Source organism: Lissotriton helveticus, chromosome 4_2 (assembly GCF_964261635.1).
Source record: "Lissotriton helveticus chromosome 4_2, aLisHel1.1, whole genome shotgun sequence".
NCBI classification, from domain to species: Eukaryota; Metazoa; Chordata; class Amphibia; order Caudata; family Salamandridae; genus Lissotriton; species Lissotriton helveticus.
This window is the reverse complement of record NC_136064.1, coordinates 111,683,228-111,705,607: the sequence shown is the minus strand read 5'-3', so window position 1 is coordinate 111,705,607 and position 22,380 is coordinate 111,683,228. Positions and strand designations below refer to the sequence as shown.

At 51.2% G+C, this 22,380-nt stretch overlaps 1 protein-coding gene across 1 annotated transcript in view; it reads right to left on the bottom strand.

Annotated features, from left to right (window-relative positions):
- Positions 1-22,380, bottom strand: part of SDHA (succinate dehydrogenase complex flavoprotein subunit A) — a 153,624-nt gene that overhangs the window by 43,062 nt on the left and 88,182 nt on the right. The window contains exon 11 of the mRNA XM_078640242.1: positions 13,830-13,948. Coding sequence (XP_078496368.1) covers positions 13,830-13,948 — 119 coding nt within the window. The remainder of the gene's footprint in view (positions 1-13,829; positions 13,949-22,380) is intronic.

Sequence of the window (22,380 nt, the reverse complement as noted above, 5' to 3'; positions counted from 1 at the left end):
CCTTCAAATAACATATTTGGATGCACTTAACTATCCATCTGGCTATACCTGATTTTGAAATAGGGTTACCCTTGTGTTGTGGTGAGAAGGCAACAAACAATTGTTTTGTTTTCCGAAATGTTTTAGTTCTGTCTATGTAATATAGCAGAGCTCTTTTGACATCAAGGGTATGCCAGGCCCTTTCAGCTACTTTTTGTGGGTTCTGAAAGAACACTGGCAGTTCTATAGTTTGATTTATATGGAAATGGGATACCACCTTTGACATGAATTTAGGGTTTGTTCTAAGAACTACTCTATTTGCATGTACTTGAATGAATGGCTCTTGAATAGTTAGGGCTTGCAGCTCACTAACTCCTCGAGGCGAAGTAATGGCAATAAGGAAAGCCACTTTCCAAGTAAGAAATTGTAGTTCGCATGAGTTCAGTGGTTCAAAGGGTGGTCCCATTAGTCTGGTTAAGACAACGTTTAGATTCCAGACTGGTGAAGGTGGGTGTCTTGGAGGAATTACGCGTTTAAGTCCTTCCATAAACTCTTTAATTGCTGGCACCCTAAATAGTGAAAGGTGTTGCCTGTTTTGCAGATATGCTGCTAACGCAGCTGGGTGTATTCTAATGGAAGAAAATGCTAAATTGCACCATTGGAGGTGCAATAGGTAGCAAACGATGTTTTGAGTGGAAGCATCAAGTGGGTTAATGTCATTGGTATTACAGTAAATGACGAAACGTTTCCACTTTGCTGCATAGCATGATCTGGTAGTGGGTTTCCTTGCCTCTTTGATAATATTCATGCAGTCTGGAGGCAAGTTGAGGTATCCAAATTCTAGGATTTCAGGAGTCAGATCGCTAGGTTCAGCTGTTGGGGATCTGGGTGTTGGATTTCGCCATGGTTCTGCGTTGGAAGACTGGGTGTTAGTCGCAGTCTTTGACGAGGCACTACTGACAGTTCTAGGAATGTTGTGTACCATGGTTGCCTCGCCCACGTGGGAGCAAATAGAATTAGCGTCAGAGAATGTTGGCGCATTTTGCGTGCCACCAGCGGTATTAATGGAGCTGGGGGAAAAGCGTACGCAAAATTGCCGGACCAGTTCATCCATATCGCATTGCCCTGCGACTGCGGATGTGGGAACCTGGCGGCAAAGTACTGGCATTTTTCGTTTTCGCTTGTAGCAAACAGATCTATTTCCGGGTGTCCCCATTTCCGGAAGAAGGGTTGGAGCACTTTGGGGTGAAGTTCCCATTCGTGCATCTGTTGGCTGTGCCTGCTCAGCAGGTCGGCAACCTGGTTGTCCTTGCCTGGGAGGTGTTCTGATGAGAAACATGTTCCTTTGAATGGCCCATTTCCACATTGCTTGAGTTAGGTGCGACAGCTGTGGTGAGTGTGTTCCTCCTTGTTTTTGAATGTAATACATAGCTGTCATGTTGTCCGTCCGGATCAACACAGCTTTGTTGCGTAAGTGTGTCGCGAAAGCTTTTAGGGCTAGAAAGATGGCCATCAACTCCAGAAGGTTGATATGCATTTTCTTTTGCTGTACAGTCCAGAGTCCCTGTACTGTGTATTGTAGGACATGGTCTCCCCATCCTAGTAGGGATGCGTCCGCTGTTAACACTATTTGTGGGACAGGCTCCTGGAACAGTCGTCCTTTGCAAAGGTTTTGTGGATTCCACCAATGCAGAGAGTTGTATGCCCGACTGGTCACCAACATTAGGTCTTTTAATTGCCCGCGAGCCTGGTTCCACTGCCTTGCTAGGCATTCTTGTAGCGGACGCATATGTAGTCTGGCGTGAGGGACTATGAATATGCACGAGGCCATCATGCCTATTAGCTGCATAAACACTCGAGCTGGTAGTGAGTGTTGGGGTCTGAACTTTTGTATTAGCGTTTGTATTCCCTGGACCCGTGCTGTGTTGGGATATGCTTTTGCTGCCAGTGTATCTATTGTTGCTCCCAGGTACTGTTGGACGTGGGAGGGTGTTAGATGTGACTTTGGGTAGTTTAGTGAGAATCCTAAACTGTGCAGAGGTGTATGGTCTTTGACATGTGGTCGGCACATTGCTGGGCTGTTGGCGCGTGTATTAGCCAGTCGTCCAGATAAGGGTACACATGGATGTGTTTCCTTCTGAGATGTGCTGCCACTGTAGCAAGACATTTGGTGAACACTCTTGGAGCTGTTGTCACCCCAAATGGTAGGACCTTGAACTGGTAGTGTTGTCCTTGAATGGTGAACCTCAAATACTTTCTGTGAGCAGGGTGTATTGGTATATGAAAGTATGCGTCTTTGAGGTCTAATGTTGCTAGGAAGTCTCCCTGGCGAAGCAATGGAAAGACTTGCTGGAGAGTGAGCATGTGAAAATGTTCTGACAAAATGTACAGGTTGAGGGGCCTGAGGTCCAATATTGGTCTGAGAGACCCGTCCTTCTTTGGAATTAGGAAGTATAGGGAGTATACTCCTGTTCCCTGATGTTGCAGTGGGACTGGTTCTATGGCCCCCTTTTGCAGCATACTGATGACCTCTTGCTGAAGTAGCGTTATATGTTCCTGTGACATAGGACGGTGCACGGGTGGTATGTTGGGTGGAGTTGAGGTGAGCTCTAGGCAATAGCCATGTTGGATAATTTGCCTGACCCACTTGTCTGTGGTGATATTTAACCAGACTTGCAGAAATTGTTGTATTCTTCCCCCGACTGGTGTTATGTGGTCTGGGGGTAGTGCCAAGAAGTCACTGCTTTGTGTTAGTGGAGGATCTATTTGCATTGCCTCCACAACCTCTTCCCTTGGTATTGTTTCCTCTATAACCACCCCTGCTGTTCTTGTTATATGTGGATTGTGTATTGCTCTTGTAGTTGGAGGATTGCTGTGATGTTCCTCGTGCTCCTCCTCTATAATTGGAGCGACGAAAGGAGCCCCGGTGTTGGGACTGAAGAGCTCCCATTGCAGTTTCCGCATCCTTTTTCATTTTGTCCAGAATTGAATCAACTGCTGGACCAAATACATTGGACTTCATTCTTAAAGCCTGATATACGAAGCCAGGCGTGGTGCCTTAGCAGCACGCTTGTATTAATGGATCTGGCAGCTGTGTCTGCTGCGTCTAGGGCACATTTAATGGATGCATTGGTGATGAGCTTTTCCTCTTGTATAAGTTCATCTGCCTGCTGTTTGTAGGGATCATGTAAGTGTTGGAGAATTTCTTCCAAACTGTCGTAGTGCGCCCTATCATATCTGGCTAGCAAGGCCTGTGTATTGGCTATTCTCCAGGAGTTTTTTGCCTGAGCCGCCACTCTCTTGCCTGATGCCTCAAAGATTTTAGATTCTTTGTCTGGAGGTGCGGCCTCACCAGTAGTCTGTGAGTTTGCACGCTTACGTGCGTTTGAAACCACTAAGGAGTCTAGGGGTAGCTGTCCTTTGATGTATGTAGGATCTATAGGTGCAGCCCTGTATTTTTTCTCAATTCTAGGGTTTATGGCCTGTGCTATAGCAGTGTCCTTAAAAATGTCACCTGCATGTTTTAACACCCCTTTTAGCATTGGGAGTGTTTGAACGTGTCTCTCAGATGTTGTCAGTGTGTCAAAGAGGAAGTCTTCCTCAACAGCATCAGAGTGCATCCCTACATTGTGGTAGGTTGCTGCTCTATCCAGTAGTGAATTAAATGCTACTGTGTCCTCTGTGGGTGATGGCTTAGTAGGATATACTGCAGGGTCTGTAATGGGCAGAATCCCTTCAGTGTCTGGTTCCCCTCCTCCACCCCATGGCTGTGTGTTTGGCTCTGGAAGTGGGTTTTGTGGATAACCAAAACCTACATCTGCGTCCTGATCTTCATCAGGGTTGTAGTCCGAGCGTGACGGTGAAGTTGGGGAATAAGGAGTAGTTGGCATAGCAGGAGTGATAGGTTCAAAGAATATAGGAGAGGTAGCACAGTCTCTTTTTCTTTAGGGGGATACTGGAAAGGTCTTCAGTTGGTAAAGGTCTTTTCTTTTTGGTATAAACAGTCACTTTACCAGTTTTTGGGTCAATGTAGAGTTTTGACTGGTCCTCCGTGGAGAGATCTGGGTGAAGAAGTTCCTCTTCCACAGTCCTTGGTTTTGGTGCTGTAACCTTTGGTTTTTATCTCTTCGGGTCAACGCTTTTTGTGGCTTCGACCGTCTTAGGTGGTTGGATCGGTTTTGGTTGTTTTTCAACAGGTTTTGTTGGTTGAACGTCCTTGGCTGGCTTCACAACCTGTTTCGGACCGAGCGGTTTTGTCGGTTCGACAGTGTCTTTATGTTGTTTTGGAGTCTGCTGTTTTGGCTCGACGCCCTTTTTCGGTTCGGTGGGCTTCCGCTCGACCGATTTCTTTTCGTCCACCTTAGGTTTCGGTTCGACGGTAGTTTTGGGCGTAGGCCTTGTTCTGTCGTCGACCTGTTTTTTCCCTTTGTCGATACCTGAGGCTGATTTGCTCGATTTGACGTGCTTTTTGGTGGTCGATTCGACGTGCTTTTGCTTTTGTGTCGAATCGACGTGTTTTGGCTTCGAGGTTGACTCGACAGCCTTCGACTTCGAGCTCGACTCGAGTGCTTTGCTTTTCGATGTCGAGTCGACGGTCTTTGGTTTTGAAGGTTGCAGTGGAACTGTGGCCTTCGGTTCGACGCCTTTCGGCTTGGATACCTTCGGTTCGACGTAATTCGGTCCGAAGACTGTATTGTCGATTTGAAGGTTGCAGTGGAACTGTGGCCTTTGGTTCGACGCCTTTCGGCTTGGATACCTTCGGTTCGACGTAATTCGGTCCGAAGACTGTATTGTCGATTAGTTTCGGTTTCGATGGAACCGATGTTGTGTGATGTGTCTCAGAGGGCTCTTTTGATATGTTCTTAGCCGGGCGGTATAGCGGGGCTGTAGAACGAGGATGTTGATCTCGGCTAAGGCCTGCTGGCGATGCCTCGACCTGAGTCTCTAATAGAGATGTAGTGTCTATATGGGGCGGTGTACTCACGGTTCGCCCCTCGCCGTCATCGACTGCTACGATGTCCTGATCATAGTCCGAGATCGACGATTAGTTCTCCCTCTTCGGGGTAATATTGGGAGTCGGGCTCCGAGTATTGTCTGTCGTCTTGATCTGATTCTTCGGCGCTCGCTAGATCTTCGTCATCGAAGATGTTATCGGATTCTGGCGCCGATCCTTGCATTTCTTGCCTCGCCGCCCGTCGTTTCCGAATAGTCTTTTTTGATCGGAACTGGGCACAGGCTAGGCAACTATCTTCATTGTGATCTGGAGATAGGCATTTATTGCACACTGGATGCTTGTCTGTGTGCGGGAACTTAGAGTTGCACTGGGGGCAGTACTTGAATGGACTTCGTTCCATCGACGGTCGGTCCACGTGGTGTCGAGAAGGCCTCACGGCCCGATTCAACGACTGGAGTGCAACGAAGTTGTGAAAGTGTATCGGCACCGAGCGCTGAACAATACCAACGGATCCGAAGGCCTTTTGGCCCTTTGAAGAGTTTTTCTTAATTCCGAACTTGGAGAGTAGGAAAGTACATCCGAACCCAATGGCGGAGAAAAACAATCTGAGGATGGAGAGGATGCCCATGCGCACTGTAGTCCGAGGGAGGAGCCACCTATCTCGTGATACTTCGAAGACTCTTCCAGGACAACAATGTGCAATCATCCGGACCCAACACTAGGCGGCGATCTATGCACAGATATAACATTCAGCAGCCCACATGCCTCGAACAGAGGTATTTTGTTTTTACCTCTTATTTAACCCAAATAACATGTCTGTTAAACTGCTTGCTATTATCATGAAATATTCCATAGTGGAGGGGTTTTCCAGTTTTAGTTACACAGATTAATCCCTCATTCTTTCAGTTCATACAAATGGCCATCTTTACACCATTTCTTCATAATTATTGTTATCCTTTTTACAGTGGGAACTCTTGAAACCCTTCTCCACGGTCTGTTCCGTTTGCTGCCGCTGCCTTATCAACGCACTGCCAGGACACGCTATGCCTTTTACCTAGGGGCACGGGTGCCGAAAGACAACTCCTCTCTCCGTCTGTCCACAGGCCTGGAAGAAGGACATACAGCCTTTTTCTCCCTAGTGTGAGGTTGTGTGGAGTCTTACAAATACATAGAGAGTTGGTTGCATAGTTAATTAACACCATGGCAATTATTAATTCAGTAATAAAAGCAAGACAAATGTTTAAAATGAACACACATAAAACCATTAAAAAAATGCATTCATTAAGTAATCATTCAATCATATAACAGAAGTTTAACACTTGGATCCAACTGATCATTTCCCATAGATTGTCCTATTTTTGCTGTCCCAATCACCTTTTATACCATTTCGCTCATTCACGGATTGACGGATGCCCGCTGCATGTATGTTTCTGGATGCATTTTAAATTCACTGGTGATTGCTGGGGTCTGTTGGAACCCATATATGTGGTGACCGTCCTGTTTTCAACAGACACGGTCGCTCCAGACGCTGCTCCCCGCTCCTGTCTGCCTGCTGAAGTACCCCTGCTTCCCCACCTCGCTCCTACGCAAGTACCCACAGAGTGTAACTTTACCTACCTTAAGGAAGGAACCTCGCTGTGTCTTAGCGCTCCGCCTGCATTATAGCGCTGCTGTTGATTACCTGGCATCTAGAGTGTTGTAGCGCTACTGCATTGGTGTGTCTTAGCGCTCCGCCTGCATTATAGCGCTGCTGTTGATTACCTGGCATCTAGAGTGTTGTAGCGCTGCTGCATTGGTGTGTCTTAGCGCTCCGCCTGCATTATAGCGCTGCTGTTGATTACCTGGCATCTAGAGTGTTGTAGCGCTGCTGTCGCTGTTGTCTGCCTGATCTCACCGGTGCCTCTGTTGTTCAGATTGCGCAATTCGACTTCTGTGCCCCATTCTGAATAGATATCGGCTGAGGCCATTTTGGGATCGCTGTTGTTGTTGTTGTTTGCTTCCTGTGCCTTCCCCGACCAGTCCCCGCCCAGCTCCCGCCTCCCTGCTGACCACCCCTCGCCCCTCCCCCCTCTCCATCCACTTATGACAGTTTTAGATTCGCACAGCGTCCACGCGCAGCGACCGCGCCCAATTCGCGCCGAAGTTGCGTCAAAGGTAAGCCCGTCTACGCCCGTCCACGCCTGGACCGCGCCCAGCGCCAGACCCCCTGCCCCTCGCGCTGCCCAGCCCTCCCGCATTTCCTACGATGCCGCCACCCTCCTAGCCCTTGACCCCGGTCGCGCCCCCAACTGCGTCCAAGCCGCTCCTGGACACACCCATGGACCTTTCTCTTGCCACTCCTGCAAATTCACCGGCATCGACAACATCTCCGCTACTACCACAACACAGATCCCCGACCCCAATCACCTACAATGCATCCTTCTCAACACCCGATCAGTCCACAGACACGCCATTGACCTATGGAATCTACTAGACACCATCTCTCCGGACATCGCCTTCCTTACGGAAACATGGATGAATGCTTCCTCCGCACCAGACCTCACCATTGCCATCCCTGAAGACTAAGATCACTCGCAAAGACCGTACCAGCCACACAGGAGGAGGAATCGCCATCGTCCATAAGAAATCAATCCGCATCTCAACCAGCTCTGACGCCAACCTCGCCAACTCCGAACACCTTCACTTCCAGATCCACATCGACCCCAAAACCACACTCAGAGGCACTCTCCTCTACAGACCACCAGGACCCCGCGCAAAATTCAGTGAAGACATCACGGACTTCATCACTCCACACGCACTCCCCTCCAAAGACTATATTCTTCTGGGAGACCTCAACTTTCACCTTGAAAAGATCAACGACCGCAACACCGCCACCCTCGTGGACAACCTTGCCAACCTCGGACTTAAACAACTAGTCACTTCCCCCACCCACATCGCAGGTCACACACTCGACCCCATCTTCACATCCAGCAATCATGTCTCCTTCAGCCACACCACGGACCTCCTCTGGACTGACCACAGCTGCGTTCACTTCACCTACAACAAACCAAAACCCAACATCCACCTCCAACCTACTCTACAAAGAAACTGGAACAAAATCACCACGGACCAAATCTCCGCATCGCTCCTTCGAAACTCCCCAGCCCTCTCTTCCAACGCTAACGAAGCCGCCGCCAACCTCACCCTATGGTTATCCAACACCGCCGACACCTTAGCACCACTGAAAAAACGTCAAAGCAAACCTGGCAGCAAGAAAGCCTCATGGTTCAACGATGATCTCAAGAAGTCCAAGAAGCTCTGCCGCTCCCTTGAAAAGGCCTGGAAAAAAGACCCAACCACCAGCACCAAGGACGCCTTCAAAAACGCCTCCCGCACTCACCACCAACTGATCCGAAAAGCCAAGAAAACAGCATTCAAGGATCGACTTGACAACAACGCCCACAACAGCAAGGAACTTTTCAACATCGTCAAGGAATTTTCCAATCCCTCGGCCAACTCCAACGACATCACCCCCTCTCAAACCCTCTGCGACTCCCTAGCCTCATTTTTCCACAACAAGATTGCAGACATCCACAACAGCTTTGACAACCAACCCGGAAACCAACCCACCCTATCATTTGCTGATCATCTTCCCCCCGTGAACACCCTTAACGACTGGAACCCAATCTCCACTGAGGACACCATCCGCCTGATGAACTCCATCCACTCAGGATCCCCCACAGACCCATGCCCTCACCACATCTTCAACAAAGCAGACTCCGTCATTGCACCACACTTCCGAGACGTCATCAACTGCTCCTTCATCTCCGCCACCTTCCCGGAAGACTGGAAACACGCTGAACTCACCGCCCTTCTGAAAAAACCAACAGCGGACCCCACCGAACTCAAAAATTACCGCCCCATCTCGCTTCTTCCATTCCCGGCCAAAGTCATCGAGAAAGCTGTCAACAACCAGCTCGCCGCCTTCCTCGAAGCCAACAAATCCCTCGACCCCTCACAATCTGGCTTCCGAGCAAAACACAGCACTGAGACCGCCCTCATCGCAGCAACAGACGACATTCGAACTCTACTGGACAAGGGAGACACCGTCGCCCTCATCCTCCTCGACCTCTCCGCTGCCTTCGACACAGTCTGCCACAGCACCCTTCTACAACGCCTCAATAACATCGGAATCCAAGGAAAAGCACTTGAATGGATCACCTCGTTCCTCACCGGAAGAACCCAGAGAGTCCGCCTTCCTCCATTCAAGTCCGAGGCCTCTGAAGTCATCTGCGGCGTACCACAAGGATCCTCACTCAGTCCCACCCTCTTCAACGTATACATGAGCCCCCTCGCGGCCATCGCACGCCAACACAACCTCAACATCATCTCTTACGCGGACGACACTCAACTGATCCTTTCTCTCACCAATGACCCCAGCACCGCCAAAACTAACCTACACGAAGGAATGAAAGAAGTTGCCGAATGGATGAAACAAAGCCGTCTGAAACTGAACTCAGACAAAACAGAAGTCCTCATCTTAGGTACATCCCCCTCTGCATGGGACGACTCCTGGTGGCCGGAAGCCCTCGGAAAAGCACCCATCCCGACAGACCACGCACGGAACCTAGGCGTCATCCTGGATTCTTCACTCTCAATGAACAGACAAGTCAGCGCCGTATCCTCTTCCTGCTTCAACATTCTTCGCATGCTCAGAAAAACTTTTCGCTGGATCCCCTCCGAAACAAGGAAAACAGTCACCCACGCTCTGGTCACGAGCCGACTGGACTACGGAAACACCCTCTACGCGGGCACTACCGCAAAACTCCAGATGAAACTCCAACGAATCCAAAACGCCTCAGCCAGGCTCATATTAGACATCCCACGCAACGAACACATCTCTGGTCACCTTAAAGACCTCCACTGGCTACCCGTCAATAAGAGGATCACTTTCCGACTGCTCACCCACGCACACAAATCACTCTACGACATCGGACCAGATTGCCTCAACTCACGACTGTCCTTCTACACCCCTTCCCGCCAACTACGTTCTTCCAGCCAAGCCCTCGCCACTGTACCTCGCATCAACAAGACCACCATGGGAGGCAGATCCTTTTCATACCTGGCAGCTAAAACATGGAACTCACTCCCCGCTTACCTTCGACTTACCCAGAACCACCTAACGTTCAGAAAGCAACTTAAAATGTGGATATTTGACAAGTAATCCTCCTCCCCTTCATAAGCGCCTTGAAACCCTCTGGGTATGTAGTGCGCTATACAAATTCTATGACTTGACTGGACTTGACTTGTGCACAAAACTGTGGTGATGACCATCCAGAGAGCTCTGTCTTGCTGTCCACAAGCTCTGCCCCGCTCCCTGAAACCCGATGTTTGTGGAAGGTCTTTCGGAGAGGCAGAAGGACAATGGATAAACGGGGCCACTTTATAGTAGGGCTAACAAACTGGACTTCAGATTTTCATCAATAAGACACAACAGTTAACTTCTCTGACAGACCTCAACGGTTCTTACACTGCGCGCCCGTCCCACAGCAGTGTAAAGCTCTTGATTTTATTGGATCTCTCTGCGGCATTTGACACAGTTTCTCATGCAACACTCCTTCGGCGCATCCAGGAATATGGCATTACACACAAGGCTCTCTTGGTTTAAATCTTTCTCAACAGATAGGAGACAAATAATTTCACTAGGGCAGTTTCTATCAGAAGAAAGAACAGTGCCTTTTGGAGTTCCTCAAGGCTCCTCACTGAGGCCAGCACTATTTAATATTTACATGCCTGCTCTCGTCTCCTTGATCACGTCATTTGGCATAGCCATGACTTCCTATGCCGATGATACCCAGTAACCGTTATCCTTGGATAAAAGCTCCTTTGGTTCTGAACACAGTTTTCTAAATTGACTCACTAATGTTATCCTATGGCTGCAGAAGAACTACTTGAAATGTGATTCTGAGAAAACCCAAGTTTGTCTATTTGGTAAGACTAACCTTTTTTCCCCAACAAGGGGGGCCTATTTCAGTCCAGGCTCCTCCGGCTCCTGTGCAAAAATGCTAAGAGTTTTAGGGGTGAAGTTTGACACTGCTCTTTCTTTCTACCCCCAAGCGGTAGCAATGTAAATTCAAATGATAAAGTTAGTAAAAAAATTATTTACTATCTCCCATTTAATGCCAGGAAAACCATGGCTTTTGCCATATTAACCTCTAGATTAGATTATTGCAACTGCTTGTACGCAGGGGCCTCTAAGCAACTACTTCACAATCTCCAAATGGTACAAAACGCGGCCACTAGACGAGCTCTGCATCGACTGCATTGAGGAACCTTCCGTGGGTGTCGGTACATCAAAGGGTCCTTTTCAAAACTCTCCTACTGGTGTTTAGGGCATTAGTGGACCATCAAATCTGATGGCACATATTAGGCATTACAAAACACAAAGGGCGTTGAGGTCCCCCCGCAGCCAATCTTTTCAAGCCCCCACCTTTTAGATTAAAGATCCGGGGGGTGGGGGTGGGGGAGACAAGTCTTTTTAATTACTTGGCACCAGAGCCTGGAACCAACTTCTGCATTCCCTCCGTACTATAATCAGTGAAGCAACTTTCAAGAAATTGACTCTTTACTGCACCCGACTCTCTCTGCCATTCATTAATTTAATTTCCTCTTTCTCAAATCTCATATTTTGTATGGTTTTGGTCCATATTTGACTGCCAGGATGCTCCTTTTTTGGAGTGACCGATGCGCTTTACCAGAATACCCTTCATTCATTCAATGATGAAAAGCCCAGCGACGCTGAATATTTCACTACCAGCATTCCCTTGAGTTACTCCTGTGAGGGGCAGCAGAAACTATTAAAACATGCTTCATTCTGAAGGTTGCTGGAGGTTGCTGGACATAAATATGCCGGGCCATTCCTTATACTGTACCTCATGTGAAGGGTATTAGCCAGACCTTGAAGAAGGAGTGAGGTTTGCTTGGAGCGGGACATTGTTTGCCTTGTGGCATTCAGGGAGGAAGGGGTCCCATTTGTTATCCTTCTAGGCTCGAGCAGACATGAAAAGAAAGGCCCTGGTCTTAGAGTCTGGTCCCTGCCTGTATTCCATCGATCCATCTTCACTGTCTAAATATCAGCTTCTAAAATAAAATTAAACCTACATATTCAGAGATGAGTATAGTTTTACTCTACTTAAAAAATACCCTCTAGGTACGTGGATGTTTTCCATCTAGCTACAAGGTGCTTGGCTGGAAAGTTAAGCATAGTAAAGCTGTACTTCCCTATACGTACCTTCCCTTGCAATATTTCAGTGCTCTATATTCAGGACACAATATCTTTTCTGTTTTTGGAAAGTAGGGGCCCTACATGCAAAAATATACTCGCTAAGCATAGGGAAAACAAAAATAGAGTGAAAAAGGACTGAAGCAAGCGTACAATTATCAAAAAAGATTTCAAGGCAACACAACAATATTTGTACATAGAACAGTGTGCATTATTTCGATTTAATTCTAAACGTCAGAAGAGCATTAAAACAAATTTTGGGCAACCAACAAATATATACCCTTTTTTCTGTCTACTATGAGATCCATGCAGTGAAAGTCGATACGTTCCCCTGATGAAGGCACCCCAGCCGAAACGCGCGTACTTCCTACCTACCGCCAGCCTTCCCATCATCTACAGTCACATTGGATATCCTCACTCGTTCACAATATGCAATAAACAAACTATCTGATTACTTGTTAATGTCAATTGAATTGTTTCCCATGGATTCATGATTGTTTTGCATTGTTTTACCTGCACTGATGATTTTAACTATCACAAGTCAATAATAATGTTTTGATAACACATATATTAAAATAAATAAAAAGATTAAAAAAAGGTTTTGATAATAAATAAGTCAACATGGTTATATTTTTTACCTTGAATTTGAACATTGGAATGTTGGGAGCTCCATTGAAAACAATGGAGTGCTCCGGGCTTGTAATGGCTGGTATAAGCCTGGAGCTCCAACCTTCCAATGCTTCTTTGTTCACAGCTCTGGCCGTGAACAAAGGCTTCAGGGACCCTGAGGGGATTGCAATCCCCCCACGCTCCCATAAGGCTTTGTTCTTTTTTGTTAGAACATTCTGCCCTCTAGTGGCAGATTGTTCTAATAGCCTTATAGCCCTTCGTAGCTGGGCTATACTGGCTATTAAAGTCCCTCTCCCTTGTTAACGCTGACGAGGGGCTTTAATAGCCGGTATAGCCCTCTACAGCGGGCTAAAAAGGCTATAATAATGCACACTGTTTTATGTACAAATATTGTTGTGTTGCCTTGAAATATTTTTTGATAATTGTACACTTGCTTCAGTCCTTTTTCCCCTCCACAATATCTGTTTGGCCATAATATTTCTGTTGTCAATATTCTGACATACACAGCCGAGGCCCTTCACATATCTGTTCATTATGACTCTCGTGCTTCATTTTATCTTTACGTTTTATCCAGTGAGATTTAAGACTTTTTAAAGAAGAAAATGCACCTGAAGGAATACAAAGTCTGTTTTAAAGGAGTTTAGATTCAGCATGCTTGCCCTAATTCAAAGTTTTCGAAACAAAGACAATATGTACGATAAAAGATTAAGCAGATATTGTGCCATTCGACATGGCCCTTGCATAACAGATACCACATTTAATTTGAAGCAAACCAATGCAATCCGAAATCGAGGTAGAGGAGTACATTTCTGTTCATTACTAGCATGGGCAGATTTAAAATGATCTGCATCATTTCCTCAGCGGTGAACCGGTCTCAAAGATGGCCTTTTGTCTGGAGTCTAGTGACAGCTCAGGTGCAAGAACCACATGTAAGTCAGGACTGTAAAATCTTAAAGACATGATATAGGTTAGAAGGGCACAAGGGTCAAGAAAAGGGCCTCTTACCTTCTGCATATTGATTCGTATCTCTGAGGTTCTTGTACTTCCATTTGCAAATCGTAACTTGTCGAGGTTTGCAACGGAGGCTTCACCAGCACCTGGCTTAATTGAAGGGACCGGGTCACCTGAGGAGCAGAATCGCACGGCTATAAGGTTGTGGACTTCGAAGAACGACCTCTTAATCAGTTTAAGTTTATCTCTAGTTTACACAAGCCTTACAACCCAATTAGAATCATACAGATCACAATTATCAAAAAATTACTAAGAATTGTACTTTGGGCTCCCCGTTTTCCATTTTTACTGATTTTTGCAGATAAAAACATTTATTGTCTTCTCTGTATTTATTTTTAAATGTGGATAAAAACGGAAACTGGGTTACTTTTTGAGTAATTCTAAATACTGTCTGCCATGACTGCCAGGCCAATAGCAGTGTGGATTGATAGATAAGGGGACTAAAAAAGAAATGAATTTTAGTAAAGAGACTAACAGCAGTATGTTAGAAGGGGAGATCTCAGAGGGCCAGGTGGTGCTCACCCGACCACCCCAGGACCCACCTCTCCCACAGATCTTGCCGAGTCTTATCGTGAGGTCCTCACCGGGGAGGACTTCGGTTTTAGGAAAGTACACACTGAACTCACACCACACTTACGAAAGGACACCACAACGTTGGATTTCGGTAGTAAGTTCTTTATAGGCTGTAAAAGGAAGGTAGCACTTTTATGTACAATTGATCGAGGGATCACAAAAGTCTTTGAGGTTTCGGGAAGAGGGAAGCGGGACAGTCTTTAGCCTCTGGGCCAGTACGGGGCGTACCCTGCGCACAGCTCTCAATCCTCGAGCCGAGGGATACAACAGATGATGGTCGTACTGGTTGCTTCACTCACGTCGAGTCGGCTCAGGTCATGATGGTGGTCTCGATGGTCCAGCCGGACCAGAGTACTCCTCGAGCCGCGACGAGGTCAGCAGGGCTCGACCCGGAGAAGTTCTTGAGGAGCTGCGACAGCGTCAGCAGGGCTCGGGTGGTTGTAGGTTCAAGCTTGAGCCGCGACAGCGTCAGCAGGGCTCTTGAGGTCTTAGAGAGGACGAGCCGCGACAGCGTCAGCAGGGCTCGGATGGTTGTAGGTTCAAGCTTGAGCCGCGACAGCGTCAGCAGGGCTCAGAGGTCTTAGAGAGGACGAGCCGCGACAGCGTCAGCGTCAGCAGGGCTCAGGTGGTTCAGTTCCTTGTTGCGAGGAGGGAGCCGCGACAGCAGGGCTCGGCGTTCCAAGATGAGTTCTTCTCAGGGTCAGCCGCGATCAGATCAGCAGGCTTCAGGTCCAAGATACAACTGCCCGCTAGTCGTCGGGCGGGGCCAGATATAGTCCAGTGGCTCTTTGAGGTCCGGACCCTCGCAGGCGGAGGTCTCAGGCCCTGGGGGGCTGGTCGTTGGCGAGGTCCGGCGGTTGGCTCTTTGATCCTTTGAGAAATGGGTCCGGGAATTCCCAGACACCCAGCGGGTCTGGAGCCAGCACTCGGGGAGGCCAGAGGGGTGATCGAAACTGGCCCACAGGAGAGGGCCAAAGGTGTGACAGAAACCAGCCCCTCAGGGGAGGCCAAAGGGGCCATCGAAACTGCCGGGCTTATCACACTCGGGGAGCCCTTTACCCCCCAGCCGGGATTGGCGCGCCTTCGGAGTCTGGGTTTCGCTGGGGCCGGGGTCACGCTGGGCCCAGGGAGACAGGGATCTCGGGAAGGGAAAATGGCTGTCGGGCCTTGTGGGGCATTCAGGGTTAGGCGCTCGGAGCCGGGAGCGGGATGGGGACACGCGGGCCCGGTCGTGGATTACGGGGGTTCGGGCTTATCGGGGGTGAGACGACCAGGCTTCGGGGTGCAGGCTACTCTTACGGGGATGCTGCGCAGGGGCTCAGGGTGCAGGCCTACGCTCGCAGGGTGTGGAGGGACAGACGCGCACCACGCCACGAGGCCGGGTCCAACACGCGTCCCCCCCAGCTGAAGGCGGGGAGAACTACCCATCTTCTTGGGGGTTCTCTTCGCTGAGGCGGAAGAATCGGGACAGGCCATCTGCGTTGGCGTGGTCAACCAGGCCGGTGCTCAACAGTGAAGTACATCCCCTGGAGGGAGATGGACCAGCGCAGCAATTTTGGATTCTCCCCTCTCATCTGCATTAGCCACCGGAGAGGTCGGTGGTCGGTTTGAACCCGGAAGTGAGTACCGAACAGGTAGGGCCTCAGCTTCTTCAGGGCCCAAACCACCGCGAAGGCTTCCCGCTCGATGGTGCTCCACCTTTGCTCTCGAGGGAGTAGCCTCCGGCTAATGAACGCCACTGGCTGATCCAGGCCTTTCTCGTTCACCTGGGACAGAACTGCTCCGATGCCATGTTCGGACGCGTCCGTCTGGTCTACAAACTCTCGGGCGTAGTCGGGGGCCTGGAGGACTGGGGCCGTACACATGGCGTCTTTCAAGGTTTCGAACGCCTCCTGGCAGGCGGGGGTCCAGCTGACCTTTTTCGGCTGGTTTTTGGAGGTTAACTCCGTGAGGGGGGTCACAATGCTGCCGTACCCCTTGATAAATCTCCGGTAGTACCCCGTGAGTCCCAGGAACGCCCGCACTTCCGTCTGGGTCGTGGGGGCCTCCCAGGCCACGATGGCATCGATCTTGGGCTGGAGGGGGGCTACGAGGCCGCTTCCGACCTGGTGCCCGAGGTAGATTACGGACCCTTGTCCGATCTGGCACTTGCTCGCCTTAATGGTGAGACCAGCCCTTCTCAGCGCGGTCAGCACCGCCCAGAGGTGCTGGAGGTGCTCGGGCCAGTGGGAACTGTAGACTGCGATATCGTCCAGATATGCAGCACTGAACTCTTCTAACCCCGCCAGTACCTGGTTAACTAGCCTCTGGAAGGTGGCGGGGGCGTTTTACATTCCGAAGGGCATCACTCGGAAATGGTAGTGACCATCCGGGGTGGAAAAGGCGGACCTCTCTCGGGCCCCTTCGGTGAGGGCAATCTGCCAGTATCCGATGGTCAGGTCGAAGGTACTGAGGAAACGAGCAGCCCCTAGGCAATCAATAAGCTCGTCTGCTCGGGGGATGGGATGAGCATCGGTTCTGGTGACTGCGTTGACCTCGGTAGTCAACGCAGAACCTCAGCTCGGGAACAGCACCGGGGCGGCTGCCTTCGGAACCAGGACCACGGGGCTGGCCCATGGGCTGTCAGAGGCTTCGACCACCCCGAGAGCTAGCATCTTTGATACCTCGGCCTTGATGCAGGCCCGGACTCGGTCAGGGACGCGGTAGGCTCTGTGCCGTACCGGTGGACTGTCCCCGGTGTCCACGTCGTGGACGCACCAGCTGGTGACGCCGGGGGTGAGGGAGAAAAAGTCCGAGAACTGTCCCAGTAACTGGCGACAGTCCTCGCGCTGCTCGGGAGAGAGGGAGGAGGAGAGGCTCACTCCCTCTACGGAGCCATCTTTTTCTTTGGTGCATAGGAGATCGGGGAGAGGCTCTGTTTCTTCTTCTTCCCCGTCGTCCGTGGCGAGGAGCAAGCTCAACTCGGACCGGGCGAAGTGGGGCTTGAGGCGGTTCACGTGAAGGACCCGCAAGGGGTTCCTGGGGGACTCTACATCGATGAGGTAGGTCACCTGACTCTTTCGCTCTACCACCTTGAAGGGCCCTGTCCACTTGTCTTGCAGGGCACAGGGCTCTACGGGGGCCATCACCCAGACCTGCTGTCCAGGTTGAAATTCGACCAGAGTGGCATTCTGGTCCTACCACCGTTTCATCTCTTCCTGACTGGCCTCTAGGTTGGCCTCGGCCGGTATACAACGGTAACCACGCATTTTTTACAACGCGGTACCGTTACCACGCTACTTTTACCACGCAAGTCGTTACCACGACTTGCGCTGGGGGGCGCTCCAGGATAGTAAATAGATTAATTTACTATCCAACTCCTTTCCCTAGAGTCCACGGGGACTGGAGTTGGAATAGTAAATTAAAAAATTTACTATCCAGCGCCCCTCCACGCAAGTCGTTGTAACGACTTGCGTGGTAAAAGTAGCGTTGTAACGGTACGCGTGGTACCGTCATATATCCGCCTCGGCCAGTTCGCGGAACTTCCTAGTCTGGTTCCGGAGGGCCAGAATGTATCGAAACACATCGGGAGGGGGCTCTAGGGCCGCCGTCTCCCACCCTTCCTTGACCAGGCTGAGGGGTCCCCTGACGGGGTGCCCGTAGAGGAGCTCGAAGGGGCTGAACCCCAAGGACTTTTGGGGGACTTCGCGATACGCGAAGAGGAGACAGGGAAGGAGGACGTCCCACTTACGCCTCAGGGACTCTTCGAGACCCATGATCATTCCCTTGAGGGTCCGGTTGAATCGCTCCACCAGGCCGTTACCCTGGGGGTGATTTGGGGTGGTGATTTTGTACGTCACCCCACATTGTTGCCAGAGGGACTTCATGTATTTCGAGATGAAGTTGGTCCCTCGGTCGCTGACGACTTCTCGGGGGAATCCTACCCTAGAGAAGATCCCCATGAGGGCCCGCCCCACTACGGGGGCTGTCACCGTTCGGAGGGGAATGGCTTCGGGATAGCGGGTGGCATGGTCCACCAGGACAAGGATAAAGCGGTGGCCCAAGGAGGTCCGGGGGTCGAGGGGGCCCACGATGTCGATTCCCACCCGTTCAAAGGGGGTACTGACCACAGGGAAGGGTTGGAGGGGGGCCTTGCGCTTCCCCCCCGCTCTTTCCGCTGGACTGACACGTGGGGCAGGACTTGCAGTGGGCCTCCACATCGGAGCGCATGCCCGGCCAGTAGAAAGGTGTGACTAGGCGGTGATACGTTTTGTCTTGTCCCAAGTGTCCCGCCAGGGGCACATCGTGGGCCAGGTTCAGGAGAAAGCTGCGGAAGCGTAGGGGTACCACCAGCACTCGGGCTGACCCTAGCTCGGCAGACTTTTGCTCGCTGTACAAGAGGCCGTTCTCCCAAATAGACAAAGTGGGAGACGGACTGGTCACCCGCGGCCTGGGCGGCGGCCTGCTGCCGCGGCCCAACCAAGGATGGACAGGAGGTCTGTTCTAGGCAGAATTCTTCTCGGGACGGTCCTCCTTCCTGGCGCCATTGGGCCAGCTCAGTAAGGTCGTCCACGATGGTGGTCGGTTCGACGCCAGGACCGAGGGGACCTGCGTCGGGGGGGAAGCTCTCCCCGGGGAACAGCTCAGGGGTCTCATAGGATTCAGGGACCTCGGGTTCCTCGGGGGTAGCCGGTGCTGCTTCGGGAGTTGCCCCCCGGGCGGTCATCGACCGGGTGTTCACACAGGCCCATTCGGGCAGGCCCACCATCTCCAAGTGGGTTCTTTTCTCAACCTGCTGCCATGGGGAGCTCTCTAGGTCGTTGCCGAGCGGGTAGTCCACGGGCATGTCTGAGCGGACCGCTACTCACAACTCTCCGGAGACGCCCCCCCATTCGAACAGGACTTGAGCTATCCGGCAGGTGCGGACGGAGTTATCAGCTGCGATCACCCTGCAGGAGATGTGGGGAACAATCTGGGCTTCGGTGACTAGGTGGCGCTTGACTGCGGTGATACTGGCCCCGGTGTCCCAGAGGGCCCCTATGTGGTGGCCATTGACAGTCACCTGCTGTCGGTACTTCTCGGTATTGTCGGGTAGGAGGGCTCCTGGGACCATCTCCCTATTACCCAGGGAGACTAACATCATGGCTGCAGGGTCACCTCCCTCGAACTCCTCTTCTCTCTCCTCTTCTAGGGCTACTGATGTGATGTGGCGCACTGAGGGCCCTGTAGCGGCAGGCTTCTGGAATAAAGGACAGCAGGGGGTCATTGGCATAGTGCCCGGGTTGCTAACAATGGTAGCAGGCTTGGCTGACTCTGGCCCTGGCTTGGCTGGGGGGAACCCTGCGCGCACTGTGGGAGGTGAGGTGCCGGACTGGTTTCTGGGGGGACTGCGCGGGGACCCTACCTGGGGTCCCCTCTGTCTATTCTGACTCCCTCCTCCCCTCGGGCGGGATGGTCCTTGTTCGTTTCGGCTAGAGTCTCCCCCGGGGTACTCTGGTGCTCACCCAGCGGTCAGCCTCTACGGCCAGCTTCCGGGGGTCAGCCAACTTGCTGTCCAGGAGGTGCTGCCGGAGTTCCACAAAGCAGTTAAGAGACAAATGTTCGTAGGCAATCAGGTCGATGAGCCCCTCGAAGGTGGACACCTTGCTGCCCTTGATCCACCCTTCCAGGGCCCGGCTGTAGAAGTGGACATATTCAACCCATGTGGTGCCGGGGATCTTCTTGCATTCTCTGAAGCGTTGGCGGTACATTTCAGGGGAGAGACCGTACCTTGTGAGGAGGGCTTCTTTCATGTGGCTGTAGGAGGTCTGCTCGGCAGACGGTAGGGTGTCTCTCCCTTCGCTCAGGAATCGTCCCCACAGCCCGGCTCCCCAATCTTTCTGTGGAACTCGGTGGGAGGTCATGCGACCTCGTAGGCCTTGAACCATTGCTGGATATCATCGTTCTTATAATATTCTTTGACCACATCTTTGGGAATGTGGACCTTGGGTTCCACCGGGGGAACGGACTCTCGGGTCGCCGCTGTTTTTGTTGTATTCGGTCCGGGCCTTTAGTTCGATCTCCTGCAAGGGGCAGTGACACCGAAAGGGACACGGTCCTTAAGACTTGCAAGGGGCAGTCTTGACACCGAAAGGGACACGGTCCTTAAAGACCTGCAAGGGGCAGTGACACTGAAAGGGACACGGTCCTTTAAGACCTGCAAGGGGCAGTGACACCGAAAGGGACACAATCCTTAAAGATCTGCAAGGGGCAGTGACACCGAAAGGGACACAATCCTTAAAGATCTGCAAGGGGCAGTGACACCGAAAGGGACACGGTCCTTAAGACTTGCAAGGGGCAGTCTTGACACCGAAAGGGACACGGTCCTTTAAGACCTGCAAGGGGCAGTGACACCGAAAGGGACACAATCCTTAAAGATCTGCAAGGGGCAGTGACACCGAAAGGGACACAATCCTTAAAGATCTGCAAGGGGCAGTGACACCGAAAGGGACACAATCCTTAAAGATCTGCAAGGGGAAGTGACACCGAAAGGGACACGGTCCTTACAGACCTGCAAGGGGCAGAGACACCGAAAGGGGCACGGTCCTTAAAGTCCTGCAAGGGGCAGTCTGACACCGAAAGGGGCACGGTCCTTAAAGACCTGCAAGGGGCAGTGACACCGGAAGGGACACGGTCCTTAAAGATCTGCAAGGGGCAGTGACACCGAAAGGGACACGGTCCTTAAAGACCTGCAAGGGGCAGTCTGACACCGAAAGGGACACGTCCTTAAAGACCTGCAAGGGGCAGTGACACCGAAAGGGACACGTCCTTAAAGACCTGCAAGGGGCAGTCCGACACCGAAAGGGACACAGTCCTTAAAGATCTGAAAGGGGCAGTCTTGACACCGAAAGGGACACGGTCCTTAAAGACCTGCAAGGGGCAGTGACACTGAAAGGGACACGGTCCTTAAAGACCTGCAAGGGGCAGTCTGACACCGAAAGGGACACAGTCCTTAAAGATCTGAAAGGGGCAGTCTTGACACCGAAAGGGACACGGTCCTTAAAGACCTGCAAGGGGCAGTGACACTGAAAGGGACACGGTCCTTTAAGACCTGCAAGGGGCAGCGACACCGAAAGGGACACAATCCTTAAAGATCTGCAAGGGGCAGTGACACCGAAAGGGACACGATCCTTAAAGATCTGCAAGGGACAGACTGACACCGAAAGGGGCACGGTCCTTAAAGACCTGCAAGGGACAGTCTTGACACCGAAAGGGACATGGTCCTTAAAGAACTGCAAGGGGCAGTGACACCGAAAGGGACACGGTCCTTAAAGACCTGCAAGGGGCAGTCTTGACACCGAAAGGGACACGGTCCTTAAAGACCTGCAAGGGGCAGTGACACTGAAAGGGACACAGTCCTTTAAGACCTGCAAGGGGCAGTGACACCGAAAGGGACACGGTCCTTAAAGACCTGCAAGGGGCAGCCTGACACCGAAAGGGACACGGTCCTTAAATACCTGCAAGGGGCAGTCTGCCACCGAAAGGGACACGGTCCTTAAAGACCTGCAAGGGGCAGTCTGACACTGAAAGGGACACGTCCTTAAAGACCTGCAAGGGGCAGTGACACCGAAAGGGACACGTCCTTAAAGATCTGCAAGGGGCAGTGACACTGAAAGGGACACAATCCTTAAAGACCTGCAAGGGGCAGTGACACTGAAAGGGACACAATCCTTAAAGACCTGCAAGGGGCAGACTGACACCGAAAGGGGCACGGTCCTTAAAGACCTGCAAGGGGCAGTCTTGACACCGAAAGGGACACGGTCCTTAAAGAACTGCAAGGGGCAGTGACACCGAAAGGGACACGGTCCTTAAAGACCTGCAAGGGGCAGTCTTGACACCGAAAGGGACACGGTCCTTAAAGACCTGCAAGGGGCAGTGACACTGAAAGGGGCACGGTCCTTAAAGACCTGCAAGGGGCAGTGACACTGAAAGGGGCACGGTCCTTAAAGACCTG